Source organism: Leptopilina heterotoma, unplaced genomic scaffold (genome assembly GCF_015476425.1).
Source record: "Leptopilina heterotoma isolate Lh14 unplaced genomic scaffold, ASM1547642v1 Lhet_99, whole genome shotgun sequence".
Taxonomy (NCBI): Eukaryota; Metazoa; Arthropoda; class Insecta; order Hymenoptera; family Figitidae; genus Leptopilina; species Leptopilina heterotoma.
In genome coordinates this window covers 1,771,331-1,797,407 of record NW_025111206.1, presented here as the reverse complement: position 1 = coordinate 1,797,407, position 26,077 = coordinate 1,771,331, and the positions used below count along the sequence as shown (strand labels likewise).

Below are 26,077 nucleotides of genomic sequence, written 5' to 3'. Positions count from 1 at the left end.
ATAAAAAGGGGAAAAAGACTAACTGTGATCCCTGACAGACTTTTAGTAAAATTTTTGCTAACTTTTTACCTCGCAAAAATTCTTTCTTCTGTTCAAATTCACAAACATTTAAAATATAATGCGCATTCTAACGGACTTTCAACAAAGTTTGTTGACAAAAACTATTAATTAAAAGAGAACTGCAATATCGACTTCAATGTCTCCTCGCAACGAAAATCGAATAATTTTAACAAGAAATCTACTTCACCAGTAGTTGTTAACTCAAAAATAAATAAATATTTCGTTCAAACTTTTAGTATACAAAATATCTGAAATTTTACTTCTGTACTTAGTAAAACTTCATGTATACAATAAAAAGAATTTATACTTTAAAATAAACTCTAAATTACATGAATTAGAAAAAAAAATCATTTTCAGAAACTGGAACATTTTTTAAAAGAATTGCAACATTTTTAAACATACAGAAATAAATTATTTAAACAAAAATTAAAATGAAGTTTACACTAAAAAAAATTAATTTTATTCAAACAACCGATTAATTAATCGGTTACATTTAATCGGTTACCATTATCAAATAAATATTTACTTGAATTAAATATTATTTTGACACAAACAAATAAATTGTATTTGAACCAATAATTTCAGTATTTGAAGCAAATAAAATTCAATTGATTTAAAAAAATTATTTGATTCAAGTAAATATTTATTTGATAACAAACAAGGAATCGATCATTTGAATCAAGTAAATTTTTTTTCAGTGTAATATTTCATTTAATAGTTTTAAAAAAAATTAATTAATTTAAAAAAAATATTTAGAAATAGATTTAATAGATATATAGATATAGATTACTGAAAAAATAATTTTATTCTATAAATTACTGCTGTTCCCTTCTAATTTAATATAAATTTTTTATTTTAATATTTTAAAAATTAGTTCAATTTTTTCAAATATTAGTTTTATATTAGTGTATTCATTAGTTTTATAAATTGAAAATTCGTTGTGTGACAGGAAAGTAACAATACATTTGTTAATGGTTCAGTAATTAATATTGTGCGACATTTTTTTATAAAAAGGAGATTGCGGTCTAATACTACTCAATATATGTGTCGATAAGCCATTTCGTATTCTATCTTCCTGATTTCTCAGTAGAGCTCTCGTATGTGGATAATCAGTCAAAAAAAGTTCTCCACGTCCGTAAAGAAACATTACTGCTCGTTTCGCTTGTTCACCAGTTAAAAGATAAGGATCAGGATATTCTGAAAGTAAAAAAAAATAATTGTATTAGGGTCAAAATAAGTGAAACCGGCCACTTGAAAAATTTTTGTCCCCGAATTGAAAGTTATCTATGGTTTTTGATAGATATATGAGTAAACTTTTACCCGCTAAAATATTTTTCAAAAATTTTATTTATTTTGAAAGTTATCAGGTGTTAAACTTTTAGGTTACTTTTTATTCTTTTCATTATTACTCCGAAACGAATGAAGATAATTTCAATTTTTTTTTTGGAAATTAAAGCTAAAAGTCTGTAGTTTAAAGTGCAACTGAAAAAATTGCTGTATAATAAAAATTTTTAATTGTTATTAACAATTATTTTAAACAATTGCGATTTAAAGTATGTTCTCAATGTCGGAAAAAAATCAAACTATACTCATGTGATGCGCAAAACTCTAACGAGTAAATTAAAAAAAAAAAAAGTGAGTAACCTCTAAAATTACAGAAGTTATGCATATTTTTCTGACGACGCGCGGGAATTAACTGATTCGCAAACTCTCGAGCGCGCGGGAATACGCCCGCGCCCGCGCCCGCCGCACTGCTCACACTTGTGTTTTCAAACAATTTATGTTTACAGAGAAGGAGAAGTAATTAAAATATTATTTTCTTACTGAATAGTTTATTAATATTTTTACTTTTGGAGTAATTATATACATAAAAACCATTTTGTATGTACTCATAAACTGCTTTGCAGTTTTTATGCTTTGATAAAAAACTTTTTTCGTGGGTCTGATATTCTTGAATCGTACAAAAATCGAAATCGATATTGTTTGTGTAGAATTTCATCAAAAAATTTTTTAAATAATTGGATTTCTAAATAAAATAATTGAATCATTTGTCACTTCTCCAAAATTCAATTTTTATTAGTGTTTTAACTGAAATTTCTTCTATAAATTCGCTATTTTTAATAATTTATTATTTCTTAAAATTGTATTCCCATAAAGAATTTTATTAACAAATTTTTAAATAATTGAATTCTTTGAACGAGTTTTAATAAAATGTTTAAGAATAATTATTATTCTTAAACATTTTATTTATTTATTTATTATTATTATTATTATTATTATTATTATTATTTATTATTATTATTTTTTTTTATTTATTATTTTATTTATTTATTTATTTTTTATTTTTATTTTTTGTTTTATTTTTTTTTAATAATAATTATTCTTAAACATTTTATTAAAACTCGTTCAAAGAATTCAATTATTTAAAAATTTGTTAATAAAATTCTTTATGGGAATACAGTTTTAAGAAATAATAAATTATTAAAAATAGCGAATTTATAGAAGAAATTTCAGTTAAAACACTAATAAAAATTGAATTTTGGAGAAGTGACAAATGATTCAATTATTTTATTTAGAAATCCAATTATTTAAAAAATTTTTTGATGAAATTCTACACAAACAATATCGATTTCGATTTTTGTACGATTCAAGAATATCAGACCCACGAAAAAAGTTTTTTATCAAAGCATAAAAACTGCAAAGCAGTTTATGAGTACATACAAAATGGTTTTTATGTATATAATTACTCCAAAAGTAAAAATATTAATAAACTATTCAGTAAGAAAATAATATTTTAATTACTTCTCCTTCTCTGTAAACATAAATTGTTTGAAAACACAAGTGTGAGCAGTGCGGCGGGCGCGGGCGCGGGCGTATTCCCGCGCGCTCGAGAGTTTGCGAATCAGTTAATTCCCGCGCGTCGTCAGAAAAATATGCATAACTTCTGTAATTTTAGAGGTTACTCACTTTTTTTTTTTTAATTTACTCGTTAGAGTTTTGCGCATCACATGAGTATAGTTTGATTTTTTTCCGACATTGAGAACATACTTTAAATCGCAATTGTTTAAAATAATTGTTAATAACAATTAAAAATTTTTATTATACAGCAATTTTTTCAGTTGCACTTTAAACTACAGACTTTTAGCTTTAATTTCCAAAAAAAAAATTGAAATTATCTTCATTCGTTTCGGAGTAATAATGAAAAGAATAAAAAGTAACCTAAAAGTTTAACACCTGATAACTTTCAAAATAAATAAAATTTTTGAAAAATATTTTAGCGGGTAAAAGTTTACTCATATATCTATCAAAAACCATAGATAACTTTCAATTCGGGGACAAAAATTTTTCAAGTGGCCGGTTTCACTTATTTTGACCCATTAAATACTTTTTTCGTTACTATTTAAATAATTTAGTAGTGCAAAAATATTTTTAAAATATTTAATAATTTTAATATTAATAATAAATCTATTAGAAATAAAAATAATTACGAGTTCCATCTGAGAAATCAGGCGTTCTATGTCCAGACTCTTGTGAACTGTATCCAAGATCATTTATATTAGTTGGAGCTTGAAAAACTCCTTGTGGCCACAAAAATTCAGCACTCTCGGGTTTTATATTATTGGGACGTTCTTCCACATAAAGACGATTGCTGTGTATTCCATTAGTTTGAATTCGTTCTCCTAAAAATGTGAAATATTTTACTACAGTACCGGCCAAAATATTGTCAGTCCACTCATTTTTGAAGGAATGAAAAAAAGTTTTTTATAAAAAATTTATGAAAACTCAAATTTTTTTTGTTTTATATTTTGAAAGACGATAAAATTTTGAAAAGAATAAGACTTCACAGAAGTCATTTGGCCAAAAATTGTAGAATATTATTCTTAAAAATCGTCATTTTCAATGTTTTACAAAAATTTGAATAACTTCTAAAATAATGAACGCTTTTTAATAATCTTAGGCTTATTTTAAAGGTCATTTTCTACGGAATAAGAATTACTTATAGGCATTAACCTGTAATTTTTTATTTGGAATAAGCATGACGTCAAAGTTAGACAAAAATATTCAAAAAATTTGAAATAATATTATTAAAAGAAAAATAATTTTTGAAATTCAAACATATTTTTTTATTAAATTTTCTTGAAAAATCTACACCATATCATGTTTTATATATGTTCTAGAGTAGTTTTTAGTACAAAAAATTTATTTCAAATTTTTCCAATATTTTTGTCCAACTTTGACGTCATGCTTATTCCAAATAAAAAATTACAGGTTAATGCCTATAAGTAATTTTTATTCCGTAGAAAATGACCTTTAAAATAAGCCTAAGATTATTAAAAAGCGTTCATATATTAAAAAGCGTTCATTAGAAGTTATTCAAATTTTTGTAAAACATTGAAAATGACGATTTTTAAGAATATATTCTACAAATTTTGGCCAAATGACTTCTGTGAGGTCTTATTCTTTTCAAAATTTTATCGTCTTTCAAAATATAAACCAAAAAAAATTTGAGTTTTCATAAATTTTATGTTAAAAAATTTTTTTCATTCCTTCAAAAATGGGTGGACTGACAATTTTGGCCGGTACTGTATTTGCCATTTTTTTCTGCTAATTATTACATAAATAAATAATTTTGTTTTTGCAAATTATTCTACTCTTTTTTCAAATTACAATCGAGCCTGTCGGAATGAAACTCTATTTTAAAAATTTTATTTGTATTCAAAAATATCCAATAACAATTATTTTCACTTAGATTCAGAATATTGTAAAAATATTACAAAGTTAAATTATAAAACAATTTTTTAAGGATTGTTTACAGTAATAAAATTTAAGAAATCGAGTTTCATTCCGACAGGTTTCACTGTATTATAAATGGATATTTTTTTTGCAAATTATCGTAAATGAATAATTTACCATATTCTAATCAATCAATGATTCTAATTTCTCATTTTAATTAATCAATCTAATTATGGAATTTACAAAAAATATATAAATTAGTTCAAACCGAATTTTCTTGGACTTCTTCTGCCAATCGATAGAAATGACTTTTGCATTAAGGTGGTTCCTCCTAAAAACAAAATTAAGCAATTTATTCGTCTTTTTATAAATTTAAAAAATAACGATTCTTAGTAATTATTGGATAATTTTTGTATAAGTAGAACATACCGTCAGTTACATATCCATGTTCAAATGTGTGAGGAGGTGAGACAAATTTTAAGTGAACACTTGCGAGTGAAGCTGCATTAATGGCTGTTATTGTCAAAATAAGTATTGTTAGCCTTAGCTGCAAAATATTATAAATTAGAACATTTTTTATATAATATTATAGTACTGTAAAATTTCATATTAAATACTAAATACCAATTACTAATTAATATTAAATACTAATTGCTAATTGCTTTTAAGTACTAATTACTAATTAATATTAAACACTGACTACTAATTAATATTAAGTACTAATTACTAATTGATTTTAAGTACTAATTAATGTTAAGTACTATTTGATATTAAATACTAATTACTAATTAATATTAAATTCTAATTACTAATTAGAACTAATTCATATAAAATACTAATCACTATTTAATGCTAACTACTTAAAAAATAGTGTTCGATCAAATTGAAGTTTATTCGTTTTAAAAAAAATTGTTACATGTACTTTAAAAATGTATTTAATATTGTTTCTTTCTATTTAAATTGCGGTCGATTTTTTACTCGATTAATTTATTTAGATTAGATTTGAAGAGATAAACTCTTTTTGCTTCAGTTTTTTTTAAATCTAGGTGAAGGTGGACACAATATGCATAAACTTAACCCTTTATCTAAAAAAACGTATCTTAAACTATTAAGATCCGGTTGTCGCAGTGACTCTACATTTTAAAAACAATCAAAAAAATTTAGCTGAGAAATCTGACAAGGTTAAAGGTAAATTTGACTGTCATTGTATTTTTAAAAGCAACTAAAAAAAGTGAAAGTATTAAAAAAATACAATTTGCTACGTTTATTTCCATAATTAACATTTATATATTTCTTTATGTATTTATTTAATTGAATTGAATTTTAATAATTACACTCTAGATGTAAATCAGACAAAAATTTAGTTACTAATTATTAAACTGTAATTAAACATAGCCTTTTATTATTATTATTATTATTATTATTATTATTAATAATTTTCTATAATTAATAATTAAATATTAATAATAATAATTAAGTAATAATAATAATAATTAGTGCAAAATCTCACTAATTCTTATTAATCTCATTAATTAAAATTTATAGAAAATTATGAATAATTTAGGCAGAATGATTGAATAGAAAACAATTGAGAAAACTATTCTTTACTCCATTCATCTACATTCTATATCCATAATGTAAACAAAATGCTCATATAACTTAGTTTCCATTTCGAAATATACAAAACTCCCTTTATACGAGTGGTGTACTTGTATATCGTAAGTGAAAATAACAGCAACACTGATTTAAGATAAAAGTTAAACAGTAAATTTCTCTCAAGGTGTAAAGCATTGAGTAGGTTATAAAAAGCGACAATAATTGTCCGCAAAAACTTTATTGTTAAACATTTTATAGTTTCACACTTTTATTATTATTATTGAAAGTGCCAATAAACTAATTCAACATTTAATAAAAAATAAATAAAATAAAAACTATAATATATTTTTTTAAGAATATAAATTAACTCTCTAAATTTTAATCAGTCAAAAATAACTGATTTGGAAGCAACAAGTAAGTCACTAAATCGAATAGTAATATTTCTACTAACAATTAGTTAAAAATAACTAATGTTTCAGTAAATTTTTTTTTTGACTGATTCAATTATTAGTCAAGTTTGACTAATTTTTCAGTTATTTTTGACTGAAAATCAGTTATTTTTAACTGATTCAGAAGCAAAAAGTCAGTCACTGATTGTCAGTTAAAACCATGATTTTTAAGTGATTCAAATTAAGAGAGAGAATTTTTTTAAATAATTCTTTTCTCCACAATTTTAATAATAATTCTAAAATATTGTATTTAAAAAAAATGGAATCTAATTATTTGCTGCAGATATTCAAAAAATTATAAAATTATATTCAAAAAATTCTAGGAATTACTCTTTTAAAAGATATTGTAACTTTTGAGAGCAAATTTTCAAAAATTTATATTTTCAAATTTTCATTTGAAGATTTCTCCTTGAAATTTTTAAGAAATTAATTATTTTTTTAAAATCTCTTATTAAAATTATTCAAAATTTTAATTTCAAAAATTTCAGTAAAATTTCTCAAATCTCAAATGAAATTCTTTAACAAATATAATTTTTTTCAATTCCATTTCACAAAACTTTAATTAATTTGATAATTAATTGATAAAATTTGTTTTAAAAATTGGAATATTTTTAAAAATTGAATTAAAATTTCTTAAAAAAATAATCTATTGCAGACTTTTAAATAAAATTATTTAAAACTTAAATAATTTTAAACATAAAAATTTAATTATATGCTATTAATTTCTTCGCAGAAATTAAAATCTTAAAAAATTTTAGTTTAAAACCTTTCGAAATTCAATTATTTTTAAAAATTGTAACAGTTTTCAACTAAAATTCTTTATTATACATAAAAATCAAATTTACACGAATTAAAATTATTAAAAGTTTTAGTTTAAAACTTTTTGAAATTCAATTATTTCTGAAAATTGCAACATTTTATAACTAAAATCTTTTCTAAGTTAATTATAATTCATAAATTTATAAAAAGTTATTTTAGAATTTAATTGTAACGATCCCCAGAAAGGTATTTAAGAAGCAAACGAATTATAGGTTATATTTCTGCCAGATTTATCTTTGATTACAAGTTTCTTTTTAATTATATGAATTTTAAACCAAGTCTTTATTAAATATTTTATATGTAATGAAGTCTGGAAGTTCAATAATTTTTAATAATAATTGATTCTCTTTCTGTATTTTTAATTCGAAAATTATAAACATAACCTCAAATTTTTTTCTTAAGTATCTTTCTTTGGAGCGCGTCACAGTTATTTAAAATAACTTTAATTATTTACAAAAATAAGAAAAATATAGGTATTACTATTTTCAAATTAATTGTGATTCAAAAGTTTTTAAGTTGAAAAAAAATTTAACGAGAATTCAAGGTTTTTAAGTTTTTTAAAACTGATTTTAAACAACAAAAACTAGAATTATTATAGAATTTCCTGAAATTTGATATTTTTTCCAAGTATTTTTTACAAAATTCCCTGACATTTTCCTGACCAATTTTATTATCCCTGACTATATTGTTATTTTTCACTCTATAAAAATCGGAAAAGTTGCATTTTAAACCAAAAAAGTGGTATTTTCTTCCAAAGAAAATAAAAAAGAAGAAAAGTCGGAAAACTCTTATTCTTTGAAAATAAGTAAAAAAAATCGCCTTTTTTTAAAATAGACGGAAAAAGTCCCACTATCCAAAGCCTGTTATTCTTTCACGAAAAGCAAATAAAAGAAAATCAGAATTGTCGAAATTAATAAATTCGTTTAAATAAATGTATAATTTTCACGAATAAAAAGGGTTGAAACGAATGGCGTAAAGAAAGAAAGAAAGAAAGAAAAAAACTGCCTCAACGGTCAATGAACCATGAAATGGAGTGATTTTTTCTAATTGAGTCATTGATATAGAATCCAACGTTCCAACACGAGAGAGATATATATCTATATATACACATATACACAGAAAAACAAACAAAAGCTCTCGTTAGATTGAGCTCTTGGAAGTATAATGAAGATAAATAGGATTTTACATGCGTGCCCATAAACTGGAGTCCCGTGGGTAAAATTGGATCACATGAACTGTGTGTGGATCGAAGTGGTTTGTGCTCCAAAGCAAAACTAAATTCTAGTGCTGCTAGAGGTCTTGTTTTGTATATGTATATACACGCGATTTTCTGTCCAGGTTGCACCAACACGCTGTGTATAAATTTATTGAAGTTAGAAGTGAGGCAACAGAGTCACGGGTTTTAAACTGACTATAAACCGCACAAGAATCATGTGACTGCATCTCCCCATCGTGAAACTCGATCATACATATGAGGACGTGTGCACATAAAACTAATGTCGTACTTCAAACAACACATGCAAATGCAAAAACCAACTTTCATTCGTACATACAATATTGAGTTTAATTTATACTCAACTTCTCTCTTGTTCAAATGTGCGTTGTCAATTTATTAAAAGCTTTCATTTATCTCACACCTCCGAATCACAATCAGTCGTCTGATTATTGATCAATTTCCCATTGCGAATAAATTGCTAAATACATTTTCAAAAATTAAACCAAAATAAAAAATTTTTAATCGAAATATGTATAACGAGAAGAATAGAAAAAGAAGAATTAAAGAACACATTGACTAAACAATTGCTAAATCTATCTTGATATATATAATTAATATAACGATTTAATAAATCTCCACGATGTATTCTTTTGGGAATAAAGTTAAATTCTGTATTTCAAACTGATTTCATAATGATTCGTCCGTAATAACCGCAAATGCATTTCATAACTAACAAATCACTCCCTTCATGGCAACGAGTACAAAATGATGAAATAATTGCATTAAATGTTAAAAAAAAAGAAAATTAAGTGACGATGTGGATTTTCTAACTCCTACTCACACTCTATTTCCTCTTTTATTCGCCAATTTAAAGCAAACACTTATCCTTAGTTAGCACACACAATAAGTAAATATATATATCTTATGCTTTTCTCCCAGCGAATCTGGATTATCATCAAGTCCAGTTAGAGTATATACACATACAAATACTCATCGTATTCTTGAGTATCTGATTGCATATATATGCGAGCAAACAGTTTACCAAACGCTTTCATCATCCTTAACGATATCGAAAATAATTTTAAATAATTGCCAAAATTACGAAATTTTTTAAATTTCCAAAATTATTAAAATTACTAAAATTATCAAAATTACTAAAATTATCAAATTTACAAAAAATACACGGAAAAAACCTGGAAAAAATCACCTAGAATAGCGTTAGTTTCTCTGGAATAGCTAAAGTCTTAACTGAAACAACTAAAAATAAAATTATTCGGAAGAAAAAAATTATTTTTATAAATAACAAAATTCTTTGAAGAATTTCAATTATTTTCAAAAATTGGAAACAAATTCTTAGCAAAAATTTAATTGAAAGATAAAAAGTCTTTGGAAAAATTTAATTATTTAAAAATTTGCAAGAATTCAATTATTTTCAATACAATTTTAATAAAATTTTTCACAAGAATTCAATTATTTTCATAAATTGTAAATCCTTCGCAGAAATTCAATGATTTTCAAAAATCTTAATAAAATCTTTAGCTTAAAAAATCCAATTACAAATTTTCAAAATTTTTAATGAAAGTTTCGCTAAAATTTAATTATCTTCACAAAATTTTTCTAAAATTATTGTCAAGAATCCGATTATATTCGAATTTTCGTCAGAAATTCAATTTTCTTTTTTAAAATTGTAACCAAATTCTTATCAAAAATTAAATTTTTGATAAGAATTTGTAATCAAAGTCTAAGCAAGAATTCAATTATCTTTATAAATAAGAAAATTCTTCGCAAAAATTGAATTATAAAAAAATTCTAAAATTTGAATAAAATTCTTCTATAAAGAATTCAATTATTCTCAAAAATCTTAATAAAATCCTTCACAAAAAATGAATTATCTTCAAAAATTTTTTAAAAATTCTTGTCAAGTATTCTGTTATAATCGAATTTTCTTCAGAAATTCAATTATTTTCAAAAATTGTAATCAAATTCTTAGCAAAAATCCAATTATATTTATAAATAATAAAATTCTTCGCAGAAATTCAATTATTTAATGAATTTTAATAAAATTATTTCCAAGAAGTTTATTCTTCCTACATTCAATACACAGTTTGAATAAAATTTCTCTAAAGAATTCAATTTTTTTTTATAAATAACAAAATTCTTCGCAGAAATTAAATCATTTTTAGAATTGGTAATCAAAGTCTTAGCAAGAATTCAATTATCTTCATAAATAAAAAAATTCTTCGCGAAAATTGAATTATTTTCTAAAATTTGAATAGAATACTTCTAAAGAATTCAATTATTCTCAAAAATCTTAATAAAATCCTTTGCAAAAAATGAATTATCTTCAAAAATTTTAATAAAATTCTTGACAAAAATTCAATTATTTTCCAAAGTCTTAATAAAATCTTTCTCAAAAATTTTAATAAAATTCTTCGCACGAATTCAATTATTTTCAAAACTTTTAATAACATTCTTGTTTAGAACTCAATTATGTCAATTCAAGTAAATATTTAATTGATAGTAGTAAAGTAATCGGTTATTTTAATCATATATACATTTTTTTTCAGTATCAATTGATTTGGAAATTAATTAAAATTTATATTGTTTTAAGTTTGGAAAAATTGTAATTCAGATCAACTGAATTGGAGCTTAATTAAAAATAAGATGAATTACAGAGTTCAAAAGATTGAAAATTTTGACGATTTAAATTCAGAGTTAATTAAGATTTTAATCGACGAAACTTTCAACTATTTTTGATTGAAAATATTATAAGTGACGAATGAGTTTGTAATCTCCGTATATAATTACGAAAAAGTAATACGACTATATTCATAACTTTTTCTCAACAGTTTTGTTCCCTAAACAAAAAATCAGTCGAGAATATAAAAAACATTTCCCCTAGGGATTTAAAATCAAAAAAGTAAAAGAGCCAATAATATAATTTTCCCAACATTGCAAACTCACAAAAGGGAAATATTTTTCCAAGAACAAAATTACTGCACATAGAAGTATTTGGCAATAGAAATTTTACGATTGACATTAAGGAATAATGCGAGGAGAATATATACATTACACCAAACAGATAACATGCGTGTCATATAATTTTCATACAAGTGTTATAAAAAAAGTTCAAGGGTCAAATTGCCCATTTTATACTTGGCACTCTATACCTCGACATTTTCTCGACACAAAGAACTTCTTTTATTGCGTACAATGAAAATGCATTCATGCTCGTGATGTTCACATTTATACACTCAGGAATGCATTTATTACATGTATCAACCTTACAAGTGTATATGTAACTCCTCAAGATTAAGTATGTAATACCTTTCTTTTCAACTCGACACAGTAATTTATCTGACAACAACAAAGTAAAACCAAAGTGGAAAATATCTTTTTCAAATATCTAAATCAATTATTTACTTTCAATTCACTAATTCAACTAGAGTCGAATAAATATCGATGGCAAATAAAACGCAAAACTGAAGAAACACTCTCTAAATTTGAATTAGTAACAATGTTTACTAATTTGAACTAGTGGCTCACTTTTTGCTATGAATTAGTAAATTTTACTAATAAATAGTAATTTCTACTAATTTATTAGTAACTTTCACTAACTCAAAAGCAAATCGTCACTAATTGAAATTAGTAAACATTTTTACTCTCTAAATCTGAATTAGTACAATTCTACTAATAGTAAAATTTTACTAATTGTTAGTAGTTTTCATGGACTTTTCACCTTTTCTTAGAAAGATTTTTTTTCTTAAACTTAGAATATTACTAATTGGTAATAAAATTTTAATAATTTTTTTAGTAGAATTTCAATAATTGCTAGTCATCTATTTCACTAAGAATTAGTGCGAAAATATTTTATCGACTATTAATAAAACAATTCTACTAACAAATAGTCAATTTCGCTAATTGTTAGTAAAATTATTACTAAATCCTTTTTTCGTCATTTCATTAGTAACTTTTTACTAATTCAGGTTTAGAGAATACTAATACAAAAGAGAACAATACTGAAAACTAAAAACAATACTAAAAGTACTAAAAACACCGAAAAACGAAAAACAATAATAAAACTACATAGCTGCCACAAAAATTTAATTTTTTTCCCTAACATTAGAATTTTTAATCAAAATCATTAAAAATTCAACTTTTCCAAAATATCAATCTGATTTCTTCTGAAATTTCATAATTTATGCAAAAACTACTACTGTCAAAAGCAAAAAAAAATTAAATGGAAATTTTTCTCGAAGCAAAAAGAGAATAAATATAAAAACTAGAATAGAGAATCGAAAACATTTCGATAAATTCATAAATAATTTTGTAAAGCGACACAATTGGACAAATTTAATATAACATTTTCATATAAAGCAACAAACTGATTATAATATTTTGACAGTTTTGTTTCAATGGGATAATTTATATTTTCATTCGATTAATACCTATTCGCGTGGAACGTGAATCTCCCGATTGTAACAGATATTTATGGTTCACTACTCTCGTTTGTCTGCGATTAGCTAATTGCTCCAGAGGAAGATTACTGATGGCATTCCTGTACTGTTATTATAGTTCGTTTATAAATATGCAACTTTACAAGTAAATTATCCAAGATATTAATTTCATAAATAATTAACAACATCAGTGAAAAAATCAACTATACTCAAAATTAAACATCAGAAACATTTTCCTAAACAATTTAATAATATTGTATTAATAAATTTAAATATAAAACTACTTTTTTACTAGCAAGAATATAATTATGATATTGTAAAAATAAAATTAAAATCTAAAATAAAAATAAAAAATTTTAATTTTTATCGTTTTTTATTTTTAATTTTTTATGTTTAAAATAGAATTAAAATTAATAAAAGAATCGATGAAAATCAGTTTAAAAAGTAGAGAAAGCAATACTGAAATAGTATATTCACTATACTGAAAATGTTTTCTTTTTTTGTTGCAAATTGATAATATGACATTGTTTGGAGTGTATTTTAAAACTTTTATCACAGTTCTTAAAACACTAGTTTGGACTTTTATGAGGTGAAGCTTTAAGAAGATATTACCCTCGGTACTTTCGTCACGAACAACTACCAGCGAAATGCACGACAAAGTAAGCGTTCAGAAGCGAAAGGACTTAATGCAAGTACTATGCGGCAGTGATCTATAAATCTCACGTGCTTCTGACATAACGTGTGCCATGTCGGCTGTCGTTTATTTCGTGATGCTTCTAATTAGCCTTTTCCAATTTTGTTTCAAATTTCACAATATTTTAGGGCAATTTTTTTCTTTTTATGAAAAGAATCCTTCAAAATGATTAGAAAATTTATAACTCGAAAAATTTCCAAACTTTAAATCATTTCTTTCCTTCTTTGGGTATATCATAGAAAAAAAAATGTAATACAAGTTAATATTTATCACACAGAAAAATAATTTTACCTAAAACAGCGATAATTTTCTCTAGAATAACGAAAGTCTTAATTGAAGCAACTAAAAATTTCGCTTATATAGTAAAATATGTAGTTGTTTCAGGTGAAATATTTTTTCCAAGCACTAAATTAATATTACACTCTCAAAATTTGAATTAATAAAAATGTTTACTAATTCGAATTAGTGACTGACTTTTCCCTTTTAAATTAGTGAGTTTTACTAATAAATTAGTAGAAATGACTATTTATTAGTAAAATTTACTAATTTAAACTCAAAAACTCAGTCACTAATTCGAATTTAGAGAGTAACTGTTATTATTTTAAATTATTAAAATTATTATAATTATTATAATTACAATTATTATAATAACAATTATTATTATAATAAAAATAAAGAAATAAAAAATAATAAGTATTATTGTAATTATAATTATTAGATATACGAATTATTATAATTATTAATTATCAATTATTATCAATTATTACTATTATTATTATAAATTCATTTAAATTTTAATAATAAATTTTGTAACTTTTTGAAACCTTTTTATCGACATCAAAATACTAAAAGTAAATTAAAAATTACTAAAGATAATTTTCTTTTTCCCATGAAAATTACGCAAAAAAAAAAAATTTATGAATAAAACAAGACATCGGTATGATTAAGGATTACATATGAAATTCATTGCTTTGTTGCAAGACAGAAACTAGAATTAGTGGGAGTAGTTAAATGTTGCAAATATTGTATATTCTTTGGTCATTTCTCTCTCATTCCCTTCACCATATTATATATCCTTCTAATTGTATCATTTCAATTCAAGTAATTTTTTATATGGATCAAATTACTTCTAGAAGGGACAATAATTTAAAAGTTCACTATATAATTTCACTTTCAAAAAGTTTATCGACAAAATTTAATGTGTGAAAAGAGAACATTCAAAAAGAAATTTAATATACCTAAACAATAATAATAATAAAAATATAATAAGAATAATAATAATGAGAATAGTAATTATAATAAAAATGATAATAATTAGAATATTTGCTTTTTGTTAGAACCGTTTTTTGTAATTACTTTGTAATAATAATTATAAAATCATAATAATAATAATAAAAATAATGATAATGATAATAGTAATAAGAATAAAAAAAATAATAATAATAATAATAATAATAATAATAATAATAATAATAATAATAAATTTTCCAATGAGGCACAATTAATTATAAGACAAAAATATAAACTACATTCCACAAAGTCCTATCTTTTTCACGATTTCATTGTTTCTATATAGTAAAATCGCAATGAAATTTATTTAATTCCAATATCTTAGGAAACAATTTATAATTGAGAAATCGATTAATTAAGAATGAAAATTAGTTCATTGTTGATTATGATTCTAAATGAGTGAATAAATTAAAAAAAAAATTTTAACCAATTTACGCGAATATATATAAAGATAGAATATAAAGAAAATTATAAATAATTACATAGATAAAGTTCATACGATATAAACTATATATACAAAACGTTCTAAATTTATACGATTAATAACTAAAATGAGCAATAAGTAGTAAATCATTAAGCGAATATCCAACGCCAATTAGCTACTCTTGCGCATCTTATAATAATCGCGTGTCGATTAACGGTGTAATTATATCTAATTTCTCAATGCATTATTACTGACACAAAAAATAAGCAATATTGGAATTCCACAAATACGCTTCAATCAAAAAGATATCTGATCAAATTGTCTCAAAATAGAAGAAAATTTTCGTTACACAATTACACACGACTTTTTTTTAGATTTATGGAAAAAAAAGAAAACTAATTATAACAAATTATCTTTAGTATTCAATTAAGAATAATTAATTTACTAATTTTTTTTGGAAGAAATTAATTAATATAATTAATTTGGTAATTAATGTAATTTAAGTTTCTTTAAAAGAAAATGAAAAAATAAAAAAATTATACATAATGTTACGAAATAATTGATTTAATTTGAATTAGATTTATATTAATTAATTAATTAATTTGCAAATTAATTTTGTTACAGTATTGTACCGTATTAAATTTCTTTGAAAGTTATTTTTCATTTTTTCTCTTAATTATGGCTTTTTTAAATCAGATTTTTTTGTTAAATTTTTTCTGTTTATTTTTTTTTATCTTTTTCAGTAGTCTCTAATTTTTATAAATTTTGAATCAAAATTTTTCTTACAAACTCTATTTTTGTTTTAAAATTTCATAAATTTTACTATATCTGAAGTAAAATGCAGTAAAAAATTAATAAAATTTACCTCGAACTCGGTAAAATTTCCTTCAAAAATAATAAAATTTAATATTAAAGTTATTTCCAGAACAACTTTTACTATTTTTAAAGACAATTTTTTATTAAAATTAATAAAAATTTACTTCAGAAATAGTAAAATTTAGTTTAAGAATAAGAATTTTTAATAGCTAAGTTTACTATGTTAAAAGAAAATTTGAATAATTTTTATACAAAAATTAACATTAAAAACAGTAAATTTGGCTTTTAAAATTCTTTATTTCCAGAGTAAATTTTATAATATCAGTAAATTTTATTGAAAAAAGAGAAGTTCTTACTGTGATTATTAATTAGAGTTATAATATTATTAATAATTATTAAATTATTAAATTATTAAAAATTATTAATTAATTAGAGTAATTACTAAATTAATTATAGACAGAAAAAAAATTTATTTGATTCAAATGCACCCAGAGAAAAATTTTATTTTTAAACCAAATATAATATATTTGAATTAAATAAAATTATATTTGTCTCAGAGCAAATCTAGGTTATTTACTTGTTTCAAATAAAATTTATTTTAAAATAAATAAAACTACTATTTTAACTAAATATAATTTATTTAAACAAAATAAAATTTATTTGAAATAAAGAAAACTTACTGGAAACAAATAAAAAGTCAAGTTGGCCATTTAATTAATTTAATTAAAAATTATTTGATTCAAGTAAATACATAATTGATAATAGACAAGTAATTAGTTGTTTGAATCGAATACATTTTTTCAAATGTGTTAATTAATTTCTCACAAAGAAAATTACTTAATTAAATAATAAATTTACTAATTAGCATAATTAGACTAGTAATTAATTGGCCAATAAAATTAATTTAGCAATTAATTAATTACTAGAAATTTAATTCAAATGAAATAAATTATTTCGTAATTTCATGTACATACATGATTCTTTTTTTTTCATTTTCTTTTGAAGAAACTTAAATGATATTATTTACAACAAGTTTTTCCTGAGAAACTAGGATCTGAAGTAACATATCACGAGTTTATTGTCTGAACCTGAGGGTAAATGAGTACTGCATTTAGTGTAACGATAAAGTATAGATCACCACGCATGTATTACGGGGCTGAGCCGATGAGAATTATATTGTAATACCTAACTTGCTATCGGGCAATTGTACCGAGACGATCAATCACTGAGTGAAAGTACATAAAGTCACGAGGTACATCAGTATTTACTGATATGTTTACGAATGAATGAGCAATTAATAATTAGGTTAATTTCCAATCATTTCTTAATGAATATACTCGTGATGTTTATAATATTTTCAAATTCATAATTGTTATTCAATGTACTATTGTAAAAAAATATTTTATTATGTTCACTTTTACTTTTAATTAACGTAAAAAATTAAATCGTAAAATTTGTAAAAAATAATTTAAATAAATAAACAAATAAATAATAATGTAATGTAAATAAATAATAATCAATAATAAAAACATTGTATTTATTATAATTATTATTAATAATATTAAAATATTATGCAAATAAAAAATTATAAATTAATTTTTTAGAATTTAGTTTTTATTAATATAAATAATTCTAAATTCAAATAAAAGATATTAAAAATAATCAACAAGTAAATATACTTGTATTATGTATATAAATTTAAAAAATTAATTTTTATTTGAAAATATTTAAAATTTAATTAATTTATTATTTTTTTAATTTGTTTACTTAAAGTATACTTCATGTAACTCAGTTCTTGATTCTTAAATTATTTTTAAGAAATTTTAACTCTTTTTTAACTGTTAAAACAGAATTTAAAATTTCGAAAATTGATAATAAAATTTATGAGACGAATAAACTTCATTGAACCAAACACGACTTGCATAATTAAAAAAAAATTATTATTTTTATACTCCTAAATACATTTTAACGTTTCTCTATTGTACTTACAATATTTTAATATTCTTAACCTCATCATGTTAAATGTTTACTTACCATAAACATTCTGGAGTCTTAAAATCTCTGGGCAATTTTGGCACATACACACTTTGCTTTTGTGATAAATCCAGTCACGTGATTAAAATATTTTTTACTCCATGGCAAAGAAAAAAAAAACTTCAACTTATTTTAAATATTATATTTGAATTTTAACCGATGAGGTTCAGTCTCGAAAGGGATCTGATCTAGTTAGGATGTCTTAGGAGAATGTCATGATGCATGGGACCTAACAACTCCCTTCTTAAAGTACCCCACTTGAATCTTTCAAAACTTCAAGGAGGTTTCAAGGAGAATTTGGCAAAAAAATACCTTTCTTCCGGAAGTAGGGAAAAATTAGTGTTCAAGTAAATTTTTCTTCTTTCAATTAAATCTCAAAAAATTGAGAATTATGCATTGATAGAAAAAAAAAATATTTGCTGTAAACAATTTCAATTAAATTGAAATAATTTAGGTTTGTAATTTAAAAAATTGAATTACCAAGGCAGTGTTGCTCTTGGTAAAAAAATATTCGCATCGAGATATAATTATTTTTTGAAATATATAAAAAAAAACCTTGACTCAATACTGTAAATTGAATCATTAATTTAAATATTGTGATTGCTATTTTAATTTTTTGAGTGACTCTTGCAAACTTCAACTACTTGTCAAATTTTTTTTAAGTCAAAATTAACTAAAATATAAGCGAAGTATTTTGTTATTATTATTAATTAATTAATTAATATTATTAACTTTTGTTGTTTTTTATAAGTAGAAGTTTTCTAATTATTCAATAACTATTTCCTAATCTATTTAAAAATTAATTGAATGATTTATCCAAACTTCAACTGTCAAATTTTTTCTAACAAGTCAAAAATAATCTAAAAATTCAGCAAAGTATTTTATACTTTTTAGTTCGAATATTTAGTAGAATTAATTATTAAATTATTTCAATTTAATTAATTAATCTTAATTAGTATAATTTTTCTAGTTATTACTAAATAACTAGAAAAATTCTACTAATTAAAATTAATTAATTAAAGTGAAATAATTTAATAATTAATTCTACTAAATATGAATAACTAGAAAAATTCTACTAATTAAAATTAATTAATTAAATTGAAATAATTTAATAATTAATTCAACTAAATATTCGAACTAAAAAGTATAAAATACTTTGCTGAATTTTTTTTTATAGATTTCGTAATCTATAATAAAATTGTATTCAATAATTTATCCAAATTGTAACAACCTGTAAAATTTTTTCTAATAAGTCAAAAATAACCTAAAAATTAGGCAAAGTATTTTATATTTTTCTAACTGGAATTTTTACTAGAATTAATTAATTTTAATTAGTAAAATTTTTCTAGTTATTCAATAATTTTTTCGTAATCTATTAAAAAATAAATTCAATGATTTATCCAAACTTTAAACTACCTGTCAAATTTTTTTCTAATAAGTCAAAAACAACCTAAAAAAATTAGGCAAAATTTATCATAATTTTGTTACTTTACCAATAAAATTTCTCTAATTATTTCGTAATCTATTTCAAAATTAATTGAAAGATTTATCCAAACTTCAACTTCCTGTCAAATTTTTTCTTATAAGTCAAAAATAACCTAAAAATAATGATGCGTTTCATACTTTTGTTACTTTTCAAGTAACATTTTTCTAATTATTTTGTAATCTTTTTAAAAAAATTAATCTTATGTTTCAAGAGGAATTAATATTTGACTCAGAATTTAATTATACTATTCGTAATTTTAATAATGTAAACAAAACTTGTTTAAATTTCGTTTGAATTATTTTCAATATTTTTTAAATTTATAGCTAAATTTTATTAGCAATCACAAAATTTAAATTTCTCGACGTTATTTATTCATCGTCTCTAGTAAAGAATAATAAATTTTACCTTTTTTTACCCTGGGTCAATGGAATTTTGGTCGAAAATTGATTGGAAAAACACCACACTCAACAACCCTTTGAATTTCTCACAAAGAAGGCACTTTTTCCAAATCGCTGTTTGTCTGGAAAAAAACAAAAAATGATATCTTTTCTAGTCTTATTCACCCATTTTTAATGATTGCTACGTTTATAATTAAATTAGACTCAAAAATATTTGCAAAATTTTCTGTTTTCTATTTTAGGTAAACATAACCTAAAAACAAATTATATTTTTCTACTTAAATTATTACTTATTCTGAAAAAAAATTAAGTAATTCAAGTAAAAAATAGCTCAAAAAATGTTTGAAACAGAATTACTTTGTAAACAAACAAAAAAATTGCAACATCATTCAAGTCATTTTTCAAGCTGCATTTAAATGGAAATTTCTATCAGCAACCAAGAAAAATATTTATTCAGAGTATAATTTATTCATTATTCTAGTAGAAACTACTAAAATATACCTTTTTTTGATGAAAACGGAGTAGATGTGAGGAGATTTACTGCAGAAAACACTGAATCGTAAACACAAGTGTCAATGACAAGAAAACAAAATGGCGGACGCTGACTTTTGTGGACAAAGTTCATCCTTCTGCCGCTAGATGGCACTGGTTTCAAATTTGTTAAAAACCTGCAAATGTAAAATTTACAAAAAATAACATTTTTTTACTCAAAATAGTAATATTTTTGTAAAATAATAAATATTGCTAACTAATTTGCATAAATAGTTAACTCAAATAGTATTTTTAATAAAATTAGAATGCAGATGGCAAAATGTCGGAACATTGTTGACGTGATTTTTCACATTGCATATTTGTATAAATTCTGGTTTGAAATCAAGAAATATTTGCATTTTAACATTAGAAATTAGTAGAATTCATATAAAAATAACAATTTATACCATTTTTAGCCATATTCTACATGGATGTCAGCGGATGCAGTAAAAAAACACGGAGCTCCAAACGACAAGCGACACTGACGTCAGAATCTATGATTCAAAATGGCGGACGTCGCTTTTGTGGACAAGCTTCCACATATCCCCGCTAGATGGCGCTGCCTTCGATTTTCTAAGTTGTAAATGTAAAATAACAAAAATTAATTATTTTTACTCAAATTAAGTAACATTTTAGTAAAATAATAAATTATTACTAACTAATTTACATAAATAGTTAGCTGAAATGATATTTTTAATGGAATTATAAATGCAATGTCAAAATGTCGCAACATTGTTGGCGTAATTTTTCACATTGCATATTTGCCTAAATTATGGTTCGAAATCAAGAAATATTTGCTTTTTAACATTATAAATTATTAGAATTCATATAAAAATAACAATTTATACCATTTTTAGCCATATTCTACACGGATGTCAGCAGATTCAATGAAGAAATACGGAGCTGCAAACGACAAGCGTCACTGACGTCAGCATCTATGATTCAAAATGGCGGACGTCGTTTTTGTGGACAAGTTTCCACTTTTTACCACCAGATGGCAGTGGAAAAAATTTACTGAAAAATTAATAAATATACATTAAAAGTTATAAAATAAATTAACTAAATCTTTCTTTCTTTATTTTTTTGAATAAAAATTTGCTATTGTTTTTTAAATAACTGAATATATTATTTTCTATTAATACCGGTAAACATAACCTTCAAATGTATTGTTCACAGAATAAACCTTTTTCACTTCTATTATGCTAATATTTTAGAGAAATAGTCAAAAATTAATTAATTAAAAATAAAAGTAAATAATAGTATATAATTTTTTTAGTAAAATTATAATCAAAACACAAATGACAAGCAATTCTATTATTGTTGACATTTACGACGTTTGTATCATAAAAATGCAAATTCTGATTATCTAACTTAAACTTTCTTTATTTTCACAATATTTATTCGTCGTATTTAATAAAAATTCAAAAACTATACCTGTTTTAGCAGGATAATCACCCAATGAATGTTAATTAACAAAACAGCACTCCACTACAAACAATAACAAACGAATGCTGTTTACGGCGACAAGAGCGACAGGATAATAAAGTTTAGCGCCAAAAAAGTTGAAATATTTTGAAATTTCCATTACATAGTTGCACTTCCGTCCAACAGGTACCACTAGTGACTTCCGTACCGCTCAACCTGGGTTCCACGACCAAAGTTCGCGGGCGTACAAGTTTGTTTATAATTGTTATTATATAAATTACGATTGAAATATTATTTTATACAATAAATCCCTACTTAATTAAACATCGTTTTTTACAAGTATTTGGATATAAATAATGTAACACGTGACTGACACATGGCGTTTCGTTAAACAAGATTGATTTGCCGTCAAAGAAAATGGCGAATTTAGAATGTAAAATAATATTTACGTATTGAATTTGCAATATTAAATCTATACAGGTCAGTAAACAATTTATAATTAATAATTTCTTTCTGTTTAATTAAAAGATTTATAATACTCAAATAATAAACTTGGCTTTGTTTTGTTTTAAACCGAAATGAAAACTAACCTTAAAATGTGTTTTTATATCAATTCCGTATTGTTATTAAAATTGAAAGACAGAGCTTAGAGACTAATTTAGACTTATTTTATACATAAATTTACTATTTAATTGTTCTAGATAGAACCTAGGTATATTATATTGATAAATTTGCTATATTAGATTAAATAATTTCGTTAGAATTTTACACTCAATTGCGACAATAATTAACAAGATATATTTTTCGAATATCGAAATTAACTAATTTTAAATATTTTTACAGCAATAAAAATTATGTCATCACTTATCAATACGAAATCAGTAGATAATCTAAGGGTTAAACAAGGCGATTTTACTCTTTTACAAGGATTAGAGGTATGTTTTTATTTTTTCCACATATTTTTAAAACACAATGATTTTTTAAAAATAAATGCTGAGCAATTGTCAAATAAAAATATGTTAATTTAATTCTAAATTACAAGTTTGTCTTTAAACTTAAATTTTTTTTATTAAGGAATTTCCTGGCGACTCTTTGGAATGTTTTTCAGTCTTTGTCAGCGAAGATAGTTCTAATAATGCCGATGTTCAAGAATTGGTACTTGGAGATCAAATTTTGGGAACCACATTAACTTCTATAACATTACCCGATGGAAGTCAGGCATTCATTGCTGAAAATCTTCAAGAAAATGGTATTAACAAAAGCAAAATACTTTTTTGGTTACTTTTTTTCTATTACACGGAAAAAAAATCATTACCTGGAACAATGGAAAGAACATTACCTGGAGAAATTTTTAGTTGTTTCAATAAATACTTTCGCTATTCTAGAGAAACTTATCGCTGTTCCAGGGGAAATTTTTTTCCGTGTAATATTTGCAAAAACTGAAATTATACAATAAAATGTTATAAGGATTATTGTTATTTAAGAACTCGATTTACTTTACAGAATCCGAATCGAAAGATTCGCAAGAAGCGGAGACAAGAGGGGCTATTTATCTAAAAGATGGAGAATTGTTGCAAGTACAAGTGGATCCAATGACATATCTTCAAACCCAGACGGATAATACGAAAGAATCATATCCTCAGGTTCAAGTAATTAATGGCGCAACCTATGTGCTCGCTAGTCAATTTGATGAAGAAGTTTGGCAAATTGAAGATGGAAAATTGACAAAAAAAGACGAAGTTCTTTTAAATAAACGCGTAGTTCATAAATTTAGAGCGCAACATCCTTGTCCTAGGGAAGGATGCACCAAAGTCTACAGTACTCTTCATCATTTAAAGGTATCTTCAATTTTTGGTCCATTTCATTTAAATATTAAAAAAATTCTTCTTATCGAATATCTATTCATTTTCGTTGGAAAATTCTTTTTCGACCCTTTATTTCACGTTTAATTTAATTTCTCTGCTTCTAAATATAAAATCTTTTTCGCAGGTCCACGAACGCTCACACACTGGATACAAGCCGTATAGATGTAATTATTCAAAGTGTTCAAAGACTTTTTCGACTGGTTACAGTCTAAAGGCTCACATACGAACACACACTGGGGAGAAACCCTACGTTTGTGGATTTGATTCTTGTAACAAGAAATTTAAAACATCGGGCGATTTATTAAAACACGGAAGGACTCATACTGGCGAACGTCCATTCGTCTGTCCTGTTGAAGGTTGCGGAAGGTCTTTTACTACCAGCAATATTCGTAAGGTGAGAAAAATCCAATTTATTTCAGAGGAAAATTTTTTTTTTAAAAGGTATTTTATTTTGAAAAAAAAATGTTGTAATTAATTAGTTAATTAATTAATTAATTATCTAATTAATCTTTTACAGGTACACGTGAGAACACACACTGGCGAACGTCCGTACAAATGTCCTGAACCCGAGTGCGATAAAGCTTTCGCAAGTGCCACAAATTACAAGAATCATTTACGCATTCATTCTGGAGAGAAACCCTACGTTTGTTCAATGAAAGATTGCGGAAGACGTTTTACGGAGTATTCTAGTCTTTATAAACATCATTTGGTAAGACTTTGGGATAAAATCATTTCCTTACAATTTTTCTCTTGCTATTTAAATATCTTTAAATATTTTGTTAAATATAAAATTCTTTGAATATTTTTGAATATTAAACAATATTTTCAAATGTTAAAATAAATAAATATTTTCTTAAATATTAATTTTGATTCATCTTTTCTTCAGGTTCATACACAACAGAGGCCTTTCGAATGTAAAATTTGCTACAGAAGATATCGTCAAAATAGCACTTTAATTATGCATAAAAGAACTGCTCACTCGTTAGTAGAAACTGAGAATGGAACCGATATTTATTTAGAAACTACCTCAGACTTGAATGATTCCACAAAGCAAAGTGTAAGTTTTTTAAATATTTAAAATCTTACCTTAAAACCTTCCAGAAAAAAGTTACATTTCAAATCTTAATTTCAATTTTTCAATTTTAATCAAAAAGAAAAAATAATTTTTTCAAATGATTATCAGAATCTGATGTTAAGCAAAGCCGGACAATTTCAATATTCAGACGATTCCTCAGACAATGAGACACAAATTCTTTTTGTTGGAGATCCAACGCAAATCGCTGCCTTACAGGTACAAAAACAATAATTTAAGTTAAAAGAGATTAAAATAGAAAGAAGAAGCTTTATAATAACTTTAAATAATTATAAATTATAGCAAATGGGAATGGAAGGGGGCTTCGGTGATTCTTCCATCGATACTTCCTTGGATTCTTCCTTAAACATAAAAATCGAGGACATTGGACTCGAATGGAACTAGGATTTGAAGCCATTTTTGTAAAAAAAAAAGAGAAAATATTGTGCATTATTAATTCCTAGTAATGTAAGGAAAAAAGGCTGTATTAACTTTTATTAACGAAACTGCGTAGCGGTATATATAATTTCAGTAGATTTTAAATATCAATTCTACAAAGCATAAGGATTTTTAATCCAAATATCATTTTTAAATTTTCATTTTAATTACGCAGTACTTCTAGTTTTCTATGTAAACTAGCGAAACTTTAAAGAAAAATAAATTTGACAAAATTAATGTTTCATATCAAATTCTTTTATTGAAATTTCAGTT

At 23.7% G+C, this 26,077-nt stretch overlaps 2 protein-coding genes and 1 long non-coding RNA gene across 5 annotated transcripts; 1 reads left to right on the top strand and 2 right to left on the bottom strand.

Moving 5' to 3' along the window:
- Positions 1–892: 892 nt before the first annotated feature.
- LOC122512480 lies at positions 893–18,808 on the bottom strand. 3 transcript variants are annotated; one of them, XM_043628330.1, is made up of 5 exons: positions 18,590–18,808; positions 5,224–5,341; positions 5,063–5,125; positions 3,549–3,740; positions 893–1,257 (listed from the first exon to the last, which is right to left on the bottom strand). In XM_043628330.1, the coding sequence occupies exons 1-5, from the start codon at positions 18,596–18,598 to the stop codon at positions 1,037–1,039; spliced, it is 603 nt and encodes a 200-aa protein (XP_043484265.1). In that variant the 5' UTR covers positions 18,599–18,808; the 3' UTR covers positions 893–1,036. The 3 variants fall into 3 exon arrangements, with proteins under 3 accessions (XP_043484265.1, XP_043484262.1, XP_043484264.1); XM_043628327.1 differs by lacking the exon at positions 18,590–18,808 and adding an exon at positions 17,583–17,649; XM_043628329.1 differs by lacking the exon at positions 18,590–18,808 and adding an exon at positions 8,845–9,105.
- Positions 18,809–20,479: 1,671 nt separating this feature from the next.
- Positions 20,480–22,529, bottom strand: LOC122512481. The gene is made up of 5 exons (XR_006302638.1): positions 22,439–22,529; positions 21,853–22,018; positions 21,412–21,577; positions 20,975–21,141; positions 20,480–20,595 (listed from the first exon to the last, which is right to left on the bottom strand). It is a non-coding gene; the product is annotated as an uncharacterized LOC122512481 (long non-coding RNA).
- An 87-nt stretch (positions 22,530–22,616) lies between these two features.
- On the top strand, positions 22,617–26,048 carry LOC122512479 (zinc finger protein 76-like). Its single transcript, XM_043628326.1, has 9 exons — positions 22,617–22,909; positions 23,273–23,364; positions 23,504–23,678; positions 23,933–24,267; positions 24,419–24,688; positions 24,812–25,003; positions 25,181–25,351; positions 25,478–25,585; positions 25,670–26,048. Exons 2-9 carry the CDS (start codon positions 23,284–23,286, stop codon positions 25,769–25,771), a joined length of 1,434 nt encoding a protein of 477 aa, XP_043484261.1. The 5' UTR covers positions 22,617–22,909; positions 23,273–23,283; the 3' UTR covers positions 25,772–26,048.
- Positions 26,049–26,077: the final 29 nt, after the last annotated feature.